This window comes from Petromyzon marinus, chromosome 20 (genome assembly GCF_048934315.1).
Source record: "Petromyzon marinus isolate PM22_M1 ecotype Great Lakes invasive population chromosome 20, UKy_Petmar_22M1.pri1.0, whole genome shotgun sequence".
Classification (NCBI taxonomy): domain Eukaryota; kingdom Metazoa; phylum Chordata; class Hyperoartia; order Petromyzontiformes; family Petromyzontidae; genus Petromyzon; species Petromyzon marinus.
This window is the reverse complement of record NC_133686.1, coordinates 1124739-1143910: the sequence shown is the minus strand read 5'-3', so window position 1 is coordinate 1143910 and position 19172 is coordinate 1124739. Positions and strand designations below refer to the sequence as shown.

At 45.0% G+C, this 19172-nt stretch overlaps 1 protein-coding gene across 2 annotated transcripts in view; it reads right to left on the bottom strand.

The window, feature by feature from the left end:
- LOC116944256 (chromodomain Y-like protein) overlaps nucleotides 1-16916 on the bottom strand; it is a 36212-nt gene extending 19296 nt beyond the window's left edge. For both annotated transcript variants that reach the window (XM_032957769.2, XM_032957770.2), the window contains exon 1: nucleotides 16818-16916. In XM_032957769.2, the coding sequence (XP_032813660.1) occupies nucleotides 16818-16838 (21 nt within the window). In that variant the 5' untranslated portion in view covers nucleotides 16839-16916. The remainder of the gene's footprint in view (nucleotides 1-16817) is intronic.
- Between the last annotated feature and the right edge of the window lie 2256 nt (nucleotides 16917-19172).

The window sequence follows — 19172 nt, the reverse complement described above, 5'->3', positions numbered from 1 at the left end:
CCATGCGAACAGCCAAGGCAAGAATACCAACGGAACACACACAGGAAGAGGACGCACCCAACACAAAGACAGCCCAAGTGAACATAAGAAACTCAAGAAACACCAAAGCAGTCACCGAGGTGGTACCAGAGGGTAAAGGGTACCATCTGGGGGAATTAATTCCCGTAGGACCGGTCGGACGAGTCCACGTGGAAGTAATACTGCAAGACACCCTGACCAGCCAGGGCCTTTGTGATACTGGAGCAGAAATATCCATGATATCCAGAGACCTATTTGATGAACTCCAGACTGCCCTGCAGAGGAAGAATTAAAACGACAGATCACAGGGCCATCCTGCCTAGCATACCCAGAGAAAGGAAAAGAATACTACCTAGAGACAGCATACTCAGATCATAGTATCAGCTCGGTACTGTACCAGATACAGGAAGCAGAGAAACGAGTTATTGCCTACGCCAGCAAAGCCCTCCGGGGAGTGGAGACGAAGTTCTCCGAGTGTGAGAAGGCAATATTCGGAAACATCTGGGCTATACAACATTTTCGAAACTTGTTGAACGGAGAGAAAATCATCCTAGAAACGAATCATGAATCCTTGGCGTACCTCAACAGTAAGAAGATTCGAGAGGGCCGCGTAACCAGCAGCCGAATAGCCAATTGGGCACTGACACTCCAAGGCCTACCAATCACAGTGAAATACGCAAAAAACAAGAAAAGTCCAATGACCCAAGGTCTTGCCGATTTACATGATTGCACCCTAGACAGCGTAGAAGCAGAGGCTGAAAAGATACCTCCGGAGGACAACAGGCACCTGCCCTTAAGAAAGGAACAATGTGCTGACCTACCAATGGTGTACTTCGATGGATGCTCCAAAATGAAGGAGAACAAACTCCACGCTGGATCAGGAGTCATTTGGAAAACTGGCCCACTCACAGGGAATCAAGAGGGGTTTCAGCTGGGATCAAAATCAAACCAGTATGCAGAGTTGGTCGGGGTACACATCGACGTCCAAATGGCATCCAATAACCAAATACAGACCATGGTGGTGTGTACTGATTCCAACTACGTACAGCACAGCTTCCTGCACCACCTACCCATATGGAAAAAAACGATTATGAAGAACCATATGAATAAACCAGTTCACCATCGAGAACTGTGCGAGGCCATAGATAAGATGGTTCAGAACAAGAATATGAAGATATTTTGAAAGGTCAAAGGTCACTCAAAGATACCTGGTCAAGAGAAAACTGGGAATGACCAGGCAGATGCCCTAGCAAAGGTAGGAAGTCTGGAAGGCACCCCGTGGAAGCTAGAAGACCAAACCGAAAGAGATGGACAACAAGAGTCGAAGAACCAAGACCCCGTCGTGATAGGACTGGTCACAAGAAGCGGGAGGAACCCTGCAGAAACTGGAACCAGGGCCCAATTGAACAGTGCACAGCCTTCCGAAGACCTAGTTAGAATGCAACAAGAGGACGAAACACTAAAGGCACTAGCTGATCAAATCCATGATCCAACAGGAAAACCAATCACTACCGACAATCTTAACGATAACAAAGAGCTCGAGACCATGCATAACCAAATCAAAAGGTTCTCAATGCAGAAAGGGCTACTGGTATATACGAACGAAAGAGACGGTAAAACTAGATGGGTAGTCCCCTCACAATATCGAGAGATAATGTTACAACACGCCCAAGACGAACCTTGCAGCGGCCACCGATGCGAGATGAACACAGGGCAGATGCTGCGACAGGTGGCCTACTGGCCTCAAATGGGTGAAGACATACACAACCATGTGTCCAACTGCCTCGTGTGTTGTAAGTACCAGCCAACGACCTCACAGCATAGGGCACCCCTACAGAGGAGGGGAACAGACTATCCTTGGTCCAACCTACAAATCGACTGGATAGGTCCTGTCAACCGATCAACCAAAGGAAATAAGTACATGCTGACTGTGAACTGTGCATTCTCCAAATGGATAGAGTGCTTACCAGCACCCAACAACACCGCGGAGACAACAGCTATCCTACTGATCAACCAAATATTCAGTAGGTGGGGCCTACCGTCAACAATCGATTCAGACAAAGGAAACCACTTCACAGCCGAAGTCATCACAGAAGTGTGGAAGATGTTGGGAGTAAAAAGACAACTACATGTCGCATACCATCCACAATCCTCAGGACAGGTGGAAAGAGCCAACAGGACCATCGTGAGCCTCCTAAAGAAATATGTGTCCACCACAGGACGCCACTGGGATACGAAACTACCCCTAGCCTTGATGGCCATGCGAGCCACACCCAACCAAGCTACAGGCAGGACACCCTTCGAGATCATGACAGGAAGACTACTGACCCTCCCAGTACACCTGCTATATGTCCCAGCAGAGGACGAGACCCCGACGGCAATGACGCCAACTGAATACCTGACGGGACTGAACAGTCACCTACAGAGCACATTCGCTATGGTCAGAGACCAGTTGCAAGAAGAGGCTCAGGGGAGCAAAGCATACTACGACCAAAAAGCCAGCCACGCAGAATACCAGCTAGGAGACCAGGTGTTGTACCTCAATTACGAGAAAAGAAAGCAGAAGTGCAGGAAATTCCTCCCTTCCGGGACAAGACCACACGAGATTGTTGACAAAATGTCCCCAGTCATATATCAGCTAAAAATCACAAAGACAGGAAGAGAGCAGCAGTACAAGTGGGAGCACATCAATCAAATCAAACCGTACCCTGTGCTGGTGGAGCAAGAGAAGGAATAAAGAGGAAAAGGAGGGGGGGGGGGAACTAAACTAAAATGGGCATGTCACACTAAAATAATGTCTAAAATGTTTTCCAGGAAATGGCAGCCCTCTTGCTCACGCTCCTGCTAACTTGCTTTGCCAAGCTAGAGGGAAGCCAAGACCTGATCAAGCCAGGACCAAAATCCGGGGTGATGCTGAGAGACTCTTCCGGCTTCCTAGTGACCGAAACGAAAATAGTAACCCAACAAGTCTATGTTTCCTTAGAACCTTCCGTGGTAGTAGAGAAACACTTCGGGAAGATACCACCCTCAACTACCAGAGCAACCCGAAACTGGTATTATGACTTCCTAAGATACAGTGAACAGAATGTCGGAACGATCCTGAAGCAATTACAAAGAACCATGATACTTCCCCCCACCACCGTCAACATAACACGTTCCAAGAGATCGATCGGCCTGGGAGGGGCCTTCGGAATACTATCTGGCTTTAGCGCCTTAATCACGCTAGGAGTATCCATATCCAACGCAGTGAAGATTGGACACCTCAAGCAAGGCGTCGAGAATTTACAGCTCGATATGCATCAAATACGTCAACAAATCCGACACCAACAAAAGAACCTAATCGAAATGGGATCCACCCTCAGAGACACTGTGGTTCTCGTTAACCTGCACTCCGCCATGATTAACTTAACAATCCAAGAATTGGGTTTCGCAATCCGAGATCTATACGAAGAAGAGAATACTCGACAGCCAATTCAATGGTTGGTCCAATACTTGTTGCGTAGCACCAGCGGCAGCATCAGTGATCTTATCCAAGGACAAATTCCTTCATATCTGGTAACTCCAACACTGATAAAAAAATGTGCTACAAGCAGCATCCCTGGAAACAATCAGTCCAACACAAGTACAAATTGCCTTTAACATGGGTACAGCCACACCCATACATGTGGACCCCCAGATCAGACAGCTGGCATTTTTGTTGAATTTACCACTGGTCAAACCCGAAAATGTATTTCTATTGCGGACAGTATTGAAAGTGGGTACATGGAATAACGACATTTACTCTAAGATGGAAACCCCCTTAGTGGTGACCTATCAGGAAGAGGGCCCCCTTAAGTACCTAGTACCTGACCTAACCATGTGCCAAATAATGAAAGAGGTTCATTGGCTCTGCCCAGGGGAACCATTCCTAATCAATACCGCAGAAATAATGTGCGGTCTGTCAAACCTAAGCTCCAGGGAGACTTGCAAGTTCAAGCTAAGTAAACCCAAAGAAAGAACCGAGACAGTGGCCATGATAGCCGATGCTGTGGTTAATAAGCACACACCTAGATACGGCAACCATTTCCACCGATCAACACTCCGTAACCATGAAAGTTCCGATTCCAAGCCACGTCGCCCTGGTCACAGTACCAAGAGGAACATTCATATACATAAGGGACAAGGTATTATACAATTTAGACAAAAGCCTACATCAAGCAGTGTTAGAAATAGTAAACACATTCCGGAGCCACAAGTTTGAAAAAAGCAGCAATCTGTCTAACCTGTTGAATAGTAAAGAATTTCATACGGTGAAATTATCCATCAGTGAGTCAGAGATTAACGTAATAGATCTCACTTGGGCGATCGAAGAGGCCGGATATCAGCGGAATCAACAGGTGGGACTGAGAATCACAGCGGCAATAGGAATGATCATACTAGCCATGGCTATCCTAACCCAAGCATACCATATGGCCAAAATGAATGCCGAACTTAAAAGACTAATCGCAGGCACAAGCCACATACCATTCGAGCCCCGGAACAGGGATAGAGTCAAGGCCTGACGATTCCACCCAAGGAAAACCATAAAAACTATATTTTTAACGACATCTCCTATAACATGTAGTCAGTACAACAATTTCTCCTTCCCTTATTATTTTACCTTCCTTTTAGTATTTCTTTTCTTATTTAAAATGTAATCATGCTAAGTTGTGACACGTACGCGCGCGTTGTAAGGAAAAATCAGCCAAGACTGGAGGACAATTGATGATTCATGATGGAAAAGGGCATATATTCTTTATTTTAAAAATGACCTGTGGCCAATTGACCACCGATCATTTTTAAAAGGGTGGATGTTGCATATATGCCCCCTTTTTCCATCTTAATATTAACAAGTAATTTTCAGATACATATAGATACATATTTCTATTGTTTTAAAAAAATATATATGATTAAAAACAACACCAACCCAGGCCTCAGCATGGCATGTGGAGGTTATATTTACCATGACCTACTAAGACGATTTTGACAGTTCACAAACTTCCAGGGTCAGAGGGAGTAGACAGAGAGCAGAGCACAGCGAATTGCAGGAGACTGACGTAAACGTAAGCGGAGCCTAGGGTCAACAAGAGTTTGCGCTAGCCTAGACATAGTTAAGTCAAAAAGCTAATTTATTCCGCATTGCTATTAAAGTAACATTAAAGTTCGGAAGTTAACAACAGGGTAGGCTAAAGTTATTAATCTTCACACCCACTCCAATTAAACCAGGCCACAAGCTACGTCAGTCAACCATCACCTGTCTATTAATTCAATATGAAATGTTATTTCGATATTTTAATAATTTCTATACAACTTTACCCAAAGCATATGACAATCAGAATTTTCCTAAGTCAAAAGGAATTCTCTAACCTCCAGCCATAAGCGAATAATAAGCAGAGTTAAAATAAGATTAAAGAGGAAAAAAACAAGAGCACAGCTAAACTGGAAAACCCAAGGGCGTGGAGAGGGAGGCAAATGAATGCCAGCTTGTGGAGCTGACATCGGGACGCTAGAGATAAGAGTGGAATGAATCAAACAACCCATTATCGCTGCCACCTGCACTCAACAAGGCTGAAAACGGCGATAACTAACACTCCCTCACCTACACGGAGTAACGGAAATTAATGAGGCCTTGAATTGGCGGCGTCAGCGAGACAGCAGCCACAACGGGCGAGCAGAGAGTGTGGGGCAGAGACTGAGAGAAACAACGAGCAGGAATACGGGCGGGGGGAAGAGATGCTTGGAATGCCAGCATGTCAGCGAAAACACCAGGAAAATTTAAACAAAATTCACAATACATTATTTCATACATAACATTCATGTTGGCGCTATTCACCGTAAACTATACTACGCTTACACAAACATAAACTGCATGACTTGGGCGATGTTAAACCCAGGGTCAGAGAGAGAAAGAGGGTTTCCTGGCCGCCTTTGTTCCCTGCAGTACGTGATAAGAATATGCTTACGTTTAAGGGAGCACCTTCCCTTGACATAAAGTCAAACACCACAATGGAAAGCTGACACAGACCTTGGGTTGCATACCAAATCATAACTGTGGAACGGTGGTGAAATGAAATGTTAACTTAACTTTTTAACCATTCCCTTGTGTGTCGGGGACACGACATGCAGGGAGGGAAGCTTGCCCTCCCTCTTGCACCGGCAGACAGAGGCAGACAGATAGACGCCTTCGACGATTTGTAATGTCTGGTTGTTTTACATTTTGATGGTTTATGGAAGGACAGCAAAATATGCCGTGGGTGATGCACACAAGGACACACACTGACACAGGTACGGACACACACATACGGACAGATCATGACACAGCAAAATCGAAAGAAGCCCCGCCTTATAGGAAGATCCAAGTGAAGGGATTAAATTTAGTTGTTTCATTATTATATTATTTAATTTTTATTTTACCTACGTGACTTTACCGAAAAACCAAAGAGTATTTTGGTTGTGGCAATTCTCAGGATAAATCTGAGGTGCTGATCCGTTAACTTTGATCTATGACGGGCTTTGTTGGCGTTCATGAAGCTGAATGTCTGCTCACACACTTAAGTCGAGCCAAACAAAGTCAGCATCTTCTGTGCAGTCCTCCGGAGGTTTGGAAACGTGGCTTTGTTAAGTGAAGCATAAAAGTCATTCAGTTTAACAGAGTTGAACTTCTCCTTTAGGATGGAGTCAGACTGAAGATCTATCAGTTCCAACTGCAGCTCCTGTGGTGCTGTTTCAGAGTCTTGTGACAGGGGACAGGACACCAGCTGAAGTGACTGTTCAATGTTTTCTAAATCAGAGAACCTACGGCAGAATTCTCCGTGCAGGTCCTCAAGTGATTTGCTGTATTTTTTCGCGTTTCGCGGTACCTCTTCCTGCATGGAAAGTGTGGGGAAATGAGCGAAAGATTTGTTCGCAATTTGTCTGGAGAACAAAGTGAGCTTGGATTTGAAGGCTTTCACATGTTTGTACATGTCGTGAACAAACTGATCTTTCCCCTGCAGTTTCACATTCAGCTCATTCATGTGTGGAAATGTGTCCACAGCAAACGCAAAATCACTAAGCCAGTTCTTGTCACTTAGCTCAGGGAATTCGTCAGATTTCCCCATCAACTCCAAAAATGCGATGATGTACTCTTTCAGCTCCCACACTCGTTGTAACACTTTCCCCAAACTTAACCAGCGGACACGAGAGTGGTACAGCAAGTCCTGATGATCCGCATCAGTTTCCTCCAGGAACGTAATAAACTAACGGTGCTGAAGTCCCCTTGCTCGTATAAAGTTAAGTTTTACGGCTGGATTCACGACATGACTAAGCTGCAATACAGACTTACACAGGGATTCCTGATGGTCAGGGTTTTCCTCTTTCACTTTATTCTGGATTCTTTTCAGCAGCCCAACATTTTTTGCAGTTAAATTTGGCGATCCATCCGTTGTAAAATTGACAAGTTTACTCCAAGGTAGCTTCATTCTCTCGATGACAGCAGACACCTGGTTATACAAGTCCTCTCCCCGCGTTGTTCCTTTCAGGGACTCCATGGTCAAAAACTCTTCTGTTATCGCAAAACTGTCGTCAATGCCTCGGATAAAAATGAGGAGCTGAGCAGTGTCTTTTACGTCCGTACTGTCATCCAGTGCTAGTGAATATAACTCAAAGGAATCAGACTTTTTGTTTAATTGGCTGGCTATATTTTCATCAATCAGTTCCACACGGCGAGTCACAGTCCTGCGTGATAAACTGACTTTTTCAAATTTGCTTTTGATCTCCGGACACAAGATGTCTGCTGTCTGTACCATGCATTCTTTTACAAACTCGTCTTCGGAGAAAGGCTTGCTAGCCATTGCTATTTCGAATGCCACCAAAAAAACTTGCCTTGGTAATTGACTCTTGAATCGCAGTTTGTCGGTGAAAAAAATGTTGCCGAGTCTGTAAATTAGCCACCAACCTCTGAGCCGTAGCCGCCCGTTCTTGTGTTGACTACTTGCTAGCGTAGTTAGCATGCTTCGTAGCAAAGTGACGGCTGATGTTGTACTCCTTGAAAACTGCGACAGTTTCTCGGCATATCGGGCATACAGCCTTCGATTGGACTTCAGTGAAAAAGTATTTTGTTGTCCACTCCGTGTTAAGCACTCGGCACTCATTGTCCACTTTTCGTTTCCTTGGTCCGCTCATTTTACAAAAGGGCTCACAGGGCAAAGCGAAAAAGTGAAGGGAGCACCGTATCTAACTCAGCAATGTAAACGAACCCTCAAAATGGCGCTGACGGCTCACAATGCATTGCGAGATCATGTGCCCTTTCGAGCCCTATACACCACACTCCCGGTCAAAGTGCACCATCTAATGGGGAAATGGGGGCATTACAGGAGAAAGGTAAAATTTAATTCAATAATAATATTTGGACAAGTTCGGCGGGCCGGATTAAAAAGCCCAACGGGCCGTATACGGCCCGGGGACCGTACTTTGCCCATGTCTGATCTAGTAAATAGACAAAGTGCCTTTATAAACCGTCACACCTTTATAAACAGTTTGCCTTTAGAGGCTAATTCTTGATGACGACTGCTTGTGTTGCGATCGACACGTCGTAGTTTTCTGTTATTTTCTTTAAACCTATCTACGTGACTTTACCGAAATACCCAAATTATAGTAATTCCTGCAGTCATAAAAGCTTTAATTCAAGATTTATACAAAGAACCGTTGAGGCCTATTCCCGTGGAGAGCCCCGGTTTTGCCTCGGTTGCCCAGCCGGATGAGGTGGCACCTTGGCAGGCTGGGACTGGGCTGCTATACCCCTCCCTCCACTGCCCGCTCTACAGTAGCAGTAATTACAAACTCTATAGTAGTATCTACCCATTCTATAGTCGTATATACCGACTGTATAATAGTATATATCGACTCTATAATAGGACTAACTTCACAGAGTGTAGTGGTGAGGCCTAGTCCTGTGCAGAGCCCCCGGCCTCGATTAGATTGCCCAGCCGGCCGAAGTGGCACCTTTGCAGGCTGGGGCTGGGCTGCTACCCCCCCCACCATCCCTCCGCCCGCTCTACAGTAATAGTATCTAAGGGCTATAATAGTAGTATCTACCAACCCTATCGTAGTAAGTGCACACATTGGGGTGGCGGAGAGAAGAGGACATCACACTTTTAATAATTTACGTCAGCGTCATGTGTATATTTTTTTGCATTTTTTACGCGAATAAGAAATCCCCCCCTCCCCCACCGATTGCGCGTGTGCGTTGCTCGGGGCAACCACGGGTCAGCGTTTCGCGAATGTGCAGATGCGTGCTCTGGCGCTGCCCTGTGCTTATAAAAGGAATACATTGTTAATTAAACTACTTTCAAGTTGATGGATGTGAAATACGAATAGTGCTGGCTCACCCCTGGGCCTATCGCGTGGTATCTGGGTACTTTTTTTAACGTAAACCCCACAGTTTGTGAGTGAAATTTGTCGCAAGTTGCGTCCACACAGACAGACCCACAGACAAAAAATGACTTTTATAGGTAAAGATACATAAGACAGGCGACCCCAGAAAATGCTCCAACAACCGTACTATAGCTCTCATCCCATACAAAGCAAGGTTTTGCTGAAGATTATTCAACATAGAATGGAAAGCTACTTAGAAAGAGAACTACTGGATGTTCAAGCAGGCTTCAGGAAAATAAAAGGAGCAAGGGACCAAATTGCAAACATCAAGACGGATAATGGAAAGATCAAACAAATACCGGCGACAGCTGTACCCCTGCTTCATTGACTACAGCAAAGCTTTTAAATTGTGTGGACCATAAACTATGGTGATTACAATGAAGGAAAAGGTAATCCCAACTAATCTTTTGTGCCTGTTACGTAATCTATGCCAACCAAAAAGCAACGGTTAGAACAGAGTATCAGGAGACACAAGAATTTGACATTGGGAAAAGAGTAAGAGAGGGCTGTGTGCTTTCTCCTTACATACTAAATTTGTAAAGTGACCGCATTATGCGAGAGGCAGTCCTGGATTTCATCGAAGCAGGCATGAAGATTGGAGGCAGAAGAATAAACAACTTAAGATATGCTGATACCATACTACTTGCAAATAGCCAAGATGAAATGATGACCTTCTTGGTAAGTGTTAAAAAAAGTGAGAAGGCTGGACTATGCCTCAATCTCCAAAAGATTAAGGTGATGGCAACAGATCTAAACTTATTTAGTCTGGAAAATGAACCAATTGAAGTTGAAGAACTTTGTATTCCTGGGCTCCTTGATTGCTGAAGACGGTGAGTGCAGCCACGAGATCAGAAGTCATTTAGTTCTTGGTAGAACAGCCATGTCACAGTTCAATAAGATATGGAGAGAGAAGGGCATTACCATAAACACCTAGAAGAGGTTTGTCAAAGTTCTGGTATTCTCTGTTGCCCGATATGGATGCAAGTCATGGACGCCTACATTGAGTGAGTGAAAGAGGATCAGTGCATTTTAGATGTGGTGCTGGAAAATAATGCTACGTATACCATGGACAGTCAAAATATCAAGCACGTCCGTGCTGAGAGGGATCAGTCCCACTCTTCCACTCAAGGCCTTATTCGTGAAGCAGAAATTTAGATACTTTGGACATGTTATGAGGACCTCTGGTCTAGAGGAATCAGTGTTGCTTGGGAATGGAGACGGTAACAGGGGCAGAGGTCGACCTCAAGAGGTGGATGATGGATGACATCAAGAACACCGACAGGCCTTACACTAATCTAACTATGAGAGACAGCAAGAGGCAGGTGTGGATGGCGGAATCTCGTCGTGGATGTCACCAGAGGTCGTACTCGACCTGACGGCACAGGGTGGCAAGGTGAGTAAACCCTAGTGATCTACAGAATATTCTGGAGACATTATAGCATGCACCGCCCATTAGATGGACCAATTATGATAGACCTGAATCCCAGATTTACTGCAGGTGTCACGTACAAAAATCCAACTCATTGGAGCACAGCTGCACTTGGTGCACACAAACAGGTAAATATGAATTTATATATATAATCATGCAACAGGACAGCTGGGCAGGGGTCAAGAGAATATGGTAAGTCCTCTATTTACTTTGGCGATGCGCCCCTGGAAAAACGCAATGTAAGACGAAACAAAGTAAATGGAAACCATTGACTTAATGATATAAATTTAGTATAAGTTCCTGGGGGTAATTTTGGGATAAAAATGTGCAATTTTTTTATAAGTACTAAAAAAGTAGCAAAAGATACCCTAAAAATGTTATATAAGACCTTTAAATACACAGGTAGTCCCCGACTTACGATGGTCCAACTTAAGATATTTCGATCTCACGATGGCGATATGACAAAATTGTAAAATATTTTTAATTTCGCGCGGCAGGCAAACGCAGCAGTGTACGAGGTACGATACTGTACTTTATCATCGCCATCCTCCTTTTCCGCCAACTAAGTTAATGTAGCCATCAACAACCTAACATCGTTCAAGTATGCAGACGACGGAAAGAATCTTGGTGAGTACAGTAGAATGCGATACTTACAATACGTTCAATGCGTGTTAAAAATTTTTTTTATAGCAGATAGGATTGTTTCCTGAAAAAACTTTCCATGAAATTGCAGTTCATATAGGTAGGCTAAGAATTTTCCTTGTTTTTTTACTTTACATTTTACTGTGCAATACAGTATTGTAATTCATAAATACATACAGTATATAGTTTATACAGTACGGTAGTGTAAATTGATCTGTTTTGCTAAATTATCACCATTCTTTAAGACTCCTGGGTAGGCGAGGCCATTTTCGATTTACGATATTTTCGACTTATGATGGGGTCGTCGTAACGCATCTCCACCGTTTGTCGGGGACTACCTGTATAAAATATGTTAATGAGTCTTCACCAGAGATGGAGGATAATTAATTTAGAGGCCTGATGTGCGGACTACTTTATCTTAAACAGGTGACGAAATTGGACCTTCATTATACAGTAGAATCTCGAAGATCGAACGCACCAGAACTCGAACAAATCGGTGTTCGAACGATATTTCCGAATATTTTACCCCCGGAAACCGAACGAAATTCGGAGGTCAAACGGGCAATCGCGACTTGAAAGAATCTGTACGGCTGAGACGCATATGGCCAGCGTGCATGATGCTTGCCCAGACAAAGGTTTTACCGTATGGGACTCCCCTTCCAAACAATAACACCACCACCTCCTCACCACCTTCCACTCAAGCCATCAACTCTCCTTACTTCGGTAAAGTGAAGTTTAATGTTCATTTATTTCATGTATGTATTAATTTATTCCATTTATTTATTGTTTCTTGTTTTTTTTGTATGATTTTATGCATGTAAACTTCGTGTAAAAATTATTTATGAGATATTTCTTGTGTCTGGAACCAATTAATGTCATTTACATGAATTCTTAGGGGGAAAATTAATTCGGTGTTCGAACAAATCGGTGTTCGAATGGCCCTCTGGAACGAATTAAGTTCGATCTCCGGGGTACAACTGTATTTCCAAGAAACATTCTTTGCAGTCTTGAGAAACGTCCAATATTTTACCCAATTAGATCTTATTCTTAGCTCTTTCGGTAAAGTCACGTTGAAGGGAAAGAATAAAATAATAAAATATATAAAACAATAAAAAATTCTCACGACGTTTCAACGTCCCTTCAACGTGACTTTACCGAAAGAGCTAAGAATATGAATTACTGCAGTCACGAAAGCTTTAAATCAAAATTCAATTAGATATTATCAAGAATGACTGGCACATTCCCAGAGCTGTCCAGGACAAACCAAACACTGTATCTGTTATCCAAAAGGGCTCTACCGATTTAAGGTAATAACAATTTGGAGTTGTTCATGCACTAGCCAACTTTAGTCTGATGAGAAGACTCCTGAACAGAACTCTCAATATTTACCACCACGAACTGGAGAAATCTCCAGTGGAGCAACAGCACTGGGAGGTGTGGATCAGCATCCTTCAGAGTTACCGAAGTGAGCCATATGCCTGGGCCGATTGCCTTCCGAATGGAGGCTAGAGTTTCTATGTTGCATATCTGAAGCTTCATGAACACATTCAGACCCTTTGATATTAGATAATAATGGCATACCATTATTTTATTGTTTCCCTTCAACGTGACTTTACCGAAAGTACCAAGAATATAATGGCATACCTGTCTGGGAACAGACTATTGCCTGAAGCTCCAAAAGACTCTCAACTTTCGTCTGCCCAACTGTGTAACCACCACTTCCAACGGAAAAGGACTCACGTGAAACTCCGAACTCTAACCCCTCCACAACTCACTTCGCACCCATTGGTCTGTGGTTGACCTATTCCAGATCTTGACTTAAACCTTTCGTGACTGCAGGAATTAATATTTTTTTGGTCTTTTGGTAAAGTCACGAAGATTGGTTCAAAGAAAATAACAAAATATCACGACGTTTGAAATGTGCGTAGCCCAAATGTCAGCAGCCAATGTTAATGCAAGTAATGGGCAGCCAACACGACGGTGGTTGGTTTTCCACCAATCAAAGGGATGCCAGGTGAAAATTAGCATGTTAATCGAGAGATTAGCTCATGATTGTAGAAACATTTTTAGTGACCTTTGCTATGTATGACAAGGTGATGGTTTTAATTGGGTCCTCAGATGGTTCTTTCCCAACGGTTGGGGTGATAGTTTAAACTATCAAAATCATTAGCAAACACAAGATCCAGGTTAAATTTAACACAGTACATAACATTCGTGATCTGATCCCATTTGTGAATGATGTGATCCCTAACAAGCAATACCTTGGCGTCTACAAACTAAGTTGTGTCTGCGGCAGTAGTTACATTGGGGAAACGAAGCGACATGTCTCGGGCCGTGTTCGTGAACATAAGGCAGATCTGAAACACGGTAGGACCAATACTTCGGCCGTGGCTGATCATTGTTTTAATGCGGTGGGCTCACACGAAATAGATTTCTCTAAGACGAAGGTACTTTGTAAGCCCACTGACTATGAACAAAGATTCGTTCATATATATAGACACAGACACAATTTCAACCGAGAAGATGGGTACAAACTGAGCAATCATTGCAGGGATGTTATCAACCAGTTTAAGTCATAACTGGCTTTGATGTTCCCATCCTACCACCTTCCGATGTTAGTTGTGCTTTACGCCCATTTCAAACTTGCGCGTTCACAGGAGTCACACCACAGCCACTTCGCGCCGCCAGTTGTAAGGGGCGAAGCAGGTGCAAACGGGGTCGACTGGTTGTGCACGTTGTGACCGGAGGTGTTGCCAGGGAGACGGGAGATAAGGGTTGATTGATGTTTCAACAGGTCCCAGCCTGGCGAGAGCTTATAGAGACGCACGAGAGGTCTTGGATAATTAGCAGAGGAATATAAGGGCGTATGCGTGAGCGGAGCGAGGAGTTGTTGCTGGGGACCAAGAGTGACGACATCTCGCCGCTACCGCTCCAGCCGTCAACGGGAACTCAACCCTCACGCCGTCGCCGAGCAGGTGTTGGCTGATCCCCACACCCGGGACAGGCGGGTGAGTGGGTCTGAGGGAGCGTAGGTGAGGGCAGCGGTGGAGATGTAGAGTTGCTGTGTGCGGAGATGCTGTGTGCGAAGTTGCTGAGAGCAGAGCTGCTGAGTGCAGGATAAGGGAGGCGAAAGGTAGATAAGAGTAGGTAGAAGTTAACCATAAGTGACCGTACAGATAGTTATAGGAGTGCCCACAACTGGTGCAAGAATAGGTGAATAAAGTGTAAGCAGATGACTTGTTACAACGTGTCGGTGTGAGTAATTTTTGAAGACACTACACAACCATGCAGGACAAACCGGCAGCATGGGAGAGGTCCTTAAAGAGTTATTTCTTTAGTTCGTTTGCCTTGCTCCCCGTTTCAAATTGTGTAAGATAAACTGAAAGAACATGCCCATTTAGGAAACATAATTTGCTGTCACAGTTATACGTATGGCCAATGTGGGTGCTACTCAACTCCTTCTGCATATACCTAGAGAACTATTCTTTCAGAGAAGGAAACAAGTCCAGAGGTTGTACCATTGTCACATTGACCAACATGCAGAAACCTTGGCCAATGTGACCACATCCACGGTCGGAACTAGGGTGAATCTCTGAACATGAGCCTCCTGGATGAGGTGTACCTCTCCTCCACTGACGCTTGAAGCCTTCTGCCTGGCTTAGTCCACTCACCCGTTATTTTTTTCTGAACGTATATAAGCAGACCCACCTGTCGACAGTTTGTCTGGCATAGCAACTACTACGAGCACACTTCCTCGAGATGACTGGCTTAGCACTAGGGTCAGTCCAGAGGTTAACTACTACAAGGACACTTTATATTCTCATTGCTGCAACATTTTAAGATTGGTTCCTCGTTGAGAAAACTAAGAAACTCCGGTCATACTATCGACGGTCAGTGGGGTTTGTGGGAAGTTGGATGGTATCACTGCCGTGAGATTTACTTTGTCTCACACCCCGAAATAAGCTACATAACTACCAGCCGCCACACGACTGCATTACCACCATATTACTATCGCCACCAACACTACAACTATATTACACCACCCATTCTACCACATTACCACACCCATACCCGCATTACTACCTTAACATCTGTGAAACTACTGCCATCTGTGGAAAAGAGCTGTATAGCTAATTGGATTCCTCCAAAACAAATACATATTATATTCTGACTATCGACATCTATATCACACCTATAATAGTCCCGTTAAAACTATTACAAGCATCAATATCTTCATTTTTTCCCTCACGCCAGCTCAAGAAAAATAATGGTGTCACAACCACCATCATAACACAACTACAGTATTTCCTACAAAACTATTAGCACCATTAATACCACCCTGTATCACCACATCGATCACAATCACCATCATCTTCATCACCACAATTCGCCACCAGAGTCATAACCATCACCACAACCTCATCACTAATCCACCATCTACTCCATCACCGCAGAAATTACCATCACCACCACAGCCCCATCAATGTAACAATCCTCACCAGAATCTTCTCCTGTCACTCACCATCCCCACCACCACTATGAACACCACCATCTCCTCTATTTCTCAAAGCTGTCCACACCACCCCCTCCAAACCTATTAACATAACCATTACCACCAGAATCGCACCACAGTCCCTACGTCCATCACCACAAACAAAGCCATCACTATCACACCCACCACCACAGTCATCCCCACCACTCAACCATCAGTAACCACAATACACCACCATTCCCATTACAACGGTCACAACTCCACTACAATTTTCACCAGAAACTGTATCATCACCACAGCCATCTATTTCACTACCAACCACCGTCTCCTCGACCAACACCAACAAAGACGACCGCCGCCTTTCATCACCACAGTCACCGACTCTACCGCGATCACCACGAGCGCCACAGCCACCACCAAGCCCACTGCAGTCGTGTGACGGCATCGTTGGTAACACCAAGCCGAGCCGGACTACGCCTCTCGCGGGAGACAAAGACGCGTGGGAGGACCCTGGCGACTGAGGCGGGGAGAACGAGGAGGCAGGGGGTGGAGGGAGAAGCGGCCACGGTGCCGCCTGTCCGGGGCCGCGGCCCTGCCGCGCGGGCGCGAGTGGCCGTTTGTTGCGACGGCCCACACACACGCGCGCGCGGCGTTGCGCACACGCGAGATAAATTGCATAATAAAACTACCCAACATTTCGTCATCCTAGACGGATAACGCGAACGGCGTTTACGACTTTATCGATGAAAGTGTAACGTGTAAAGTGGTTAAACAATACAACAGAAATGTGTTGGTTTTTTTTACCTCATAGAGTTCCGACGCCATGGCGCTAGCGGGGCGACGATTCACCGCCTACAGCACGCGACCCAAGTTTCCCGCGCCCCCCTTTCCTCCGCCCCTCCCCCTTTCCTCCGCCCCTCCCCCTTTCCCCCGCCCCTCCTCCGTTACCCCTCCCCACAGCCCCGCCCCTCCGCGCACGGATGATGACGTCACGATCCACCCTCCCCACCCCCTACTCGATGAAGTGTCGATGCGATTACCGTTATACTCGAATCGATTCCTTTCGTCGTTTGTACTGCACCTCGTCGTGTGTGGCCATGTGTGTGTGTACTGTCTCGCCTCGCACTCTCTCCACACTGCTCAGCTTGTACTGCCTTATGTAGTTTCCTTACGTATGTATTGAACTGTGCTGTTTGCTTGGAACTGCCTGTTCCTTGGCTTGTTTGTATTGTCTGCACCATGTCCTGCACCCTACCTAGAGTATTTTGTTTTGTCATTGTTTCATCTGCAATATTTCCTTTTGTATCATCTAGTATTATCAATTGATTTTGATAATGTTGAAGTTTTGTGCAAAATTAGTTACAACTGGCCAAGACTAATGAGATAATCGTATCAAAATGTAGTGAAATAAAAATAATTTAAACCATCAGATATCTCGGGACTTCGTGCTGCTTGGAAACGAACCATCAAGTAATAGATTGTGTCTATACAGGTCACCATACTTCAATAGGGATTACCGTTGAACGATCACAGGCACGGCTATTCTAGTGCACACAATCGACAGAGAGGTACAAGAACACAGGTCTTGCATAATGCGCGTTTATTATCATACAAACCCAACTGGGTTTAACGACACATTTACGCGATCTAATAAAAAAAACTGTATTTTGGACCTTGTGTATTGTCTCCTTTGTACTGTGGATTCACTACGCTCCCAATACAAAATAATCGATTATCACGCTATGCCAGACGTGTATCTTAAGAAATCAAATTGTACAGTACTGTATACAGTACAGTGTACTGTCGCTGCCCCCCCAGCCCCGCCCCTCACTGCCGCGTGCCGCCATGTCACGTGTCACAACAAAATGGTGGCAAATATGAGGCCTACTCGGGCTCTAGTGATGGCTGCAGGGATTTTGTTGAGGGAAACGAATTTTGCGTTGAAATGACTGAGAAATAATCACACAACAATAAGAAATTTAGTACAACATGGCGTAAACGGGTCAATGGTTTAGAAATAACAATTCTTCAACTGTGCGCCTAGGATTGCCACCTGTTTCGGCTCTGGCATTCAAATCTTGACCCACCTGCTCTCGATCATTTTCCAACCAAACTTTCTTGAAAACTCTGCTGTGTCCATTTGTCACCTCCCTCTTGAACATATTCCTTTGGTATGGCTCCGTTCCCTCTCTATTCAAACACGCAGTTGTCACTCCACTAAAAAAAACAGACCTTGATTCTTACCAAACAACTATCGCACTTTCTGCCCCTTATTTCCAAGGTTCTCGAACGTGTAGTTGTCTCTCGGACCAACAATCTGGGTTTTATACTCTTTGGTTCTATTGGGTAAAGTCACGTAGGTAAAAAATAAAATAACAAAAATCACGACGTTTCGGCCACAACACAAGCGGCCTTCATCAGGTGAAGGGACAAGACTGTCTGGAGGACAGCGCTGGAGTGAAAAAAGCCACGCTCAGATCACGACCTTTAAGCTGTGTGAGAAGAAACAAAGTGCCTTTACAAAGGAATTAGCATATAATTTAGCATTGAAATGGCTGAGTGATTAGCTTGTGACTGGTCACAGAAATGGTTTTAAAGCATACACATCCGCAAAGGCACCCCTTAGCCTGTGTGGCTAAGACAACCAGCAGTTTCATTTGGCATCCTCCGGTGCTCTGTCCTGGGTCCACTTCGTTTCTCAATCCGCTTGTCCTGGTGAGGGTCGCAGCAGCAGCATGTTGAGTAGGGTGGCCCAGACCTCCCTTTCCCTGGCGACAGACTCCTGGGGAATTCCAAGACGTTCCCAGGCCAGCCGAGCGACATAGTCCCGCAAGCGTGTCCTGGGCCGGCCCCGGGATCTTTGCCCAGTGGGATGTGCCCGGTAGAGTTCCAGGGAGAGTATATCGGGGGGCATTCTTACCAGGTGACAGAACCACCTCAACTCGCTCCTCGTTCTGGAGGAGCAGCGGCTCGACTCTAAGGCTCTCCCGAATTACCAAGCTCCTCACCCGATCACGTAGAATGAGGCCGGCAACCCTGCGGAGAAACCTAATTTCGGCCCCTTGTACCTGCGATCTCATCTTTTAGTTATTACCTTAAGCTCATGACCATATGTGGGAACGTAGATTAATCTGTAAACCGAGAGCTTTGTTCGAGAAC